Below are 836 nucleotides of genomic sequence, written 5' to 3'. Positions count from 1 at the left end.
TAGCTTTAAAAGATATCACAATTAACTCATCAATCAATCATTCTGTAATTTTTGTAACTGTATAGCCTTATACAGTACTTTTTATGTTGATACGAATGTTTATGCTATAATTTCCTTTAAAGAAAAAAACAATATTTTTCATCATAAAAAAAAAACAAAACAAAACAAAACAATGACACGATTAGTAAAAAGTTGCTGCGTTTGTAAAGTTCAGAATTCACTAAGAATTATACTTTGATCTGTAAAGTTCAAAGTTCACTAACAATTATAATTTTGATTATTTTCCAATTTTTTTTTTCAGTTGGGTTCATGCGAATCAGATTATTGTTTTATTGAACGTAGGCCAACTGATGAGAGGGATCATTATCGGATTACGAAAGGTTGTATTAAAAGACCATCTCGTACTCATATGGGTTGCGATTATGATCATTTTCAGGATCATATTTTATGCATTTGTAAAGGTAATTTATGCAAATTTCTATCTTTTTTTTTTGGTGACAAAAAAAAAATTTTATTTTTTAAACTTTCATTTAAAATATTTACTTTAATATTTTGTAGCAAATTTTTCATTTCAATTAAACGATAAATTGAAGAAATTAAGATGGATTTTTAATAAAAATTATGTAACATTCATAGAAATAATATTTTTCGTTGGGGGGGAAAAAAGAAAAGACGCGAAAAGAATTGCGTTAATATCGTTGAAATTTTAACGGATGACATTTTAATAGTGAAATTTTAATAGCGGCATTTTAATGGTGACATTTTAATTGGTGACATTTTTATAGATAATTTTTTTTTTTTTTTTTACCTTTATTGAAATGAAGCAAACTAATGGA

The 836-nt window shown here is 24.9% G+C and overlaps 1 protein-coding gene across 1 annotated transcript; it reads left to right on the top strand.

Annotated features, from left to right (window-relative positions):
- Positions 1 to 301: 301 nt before the first annotated feature.
- Positions 302 to 461, top strand: LOAG_16108 (hypothetical protein; the record flags this gene model as incomplete). The annotated part of the gene is made up of 1 exon (XM_003151596.1): positions 302 to 461. A coding segment is annotated over one exon (160 nt), but the record flags the coding sequence as incomplete, so codon positions are not given.
- Positions 462 to 836: the final 375 nt, after the last annotated feature.

This window comes from Loa loa (assembly GCF_000183805.2).
Source record: "Loa loa unplaced genomic scaffold supercont3.224, whole genome shotgun sequence".
NCBI lineage: Eukaryota > Metazoa > Nematoda > Chromadorea > Rhabditida > Onchocercidae > Loa > Loa loa.
This window is presented reverse-complemented; position numbering and strand designations above follow the sequence as displayed.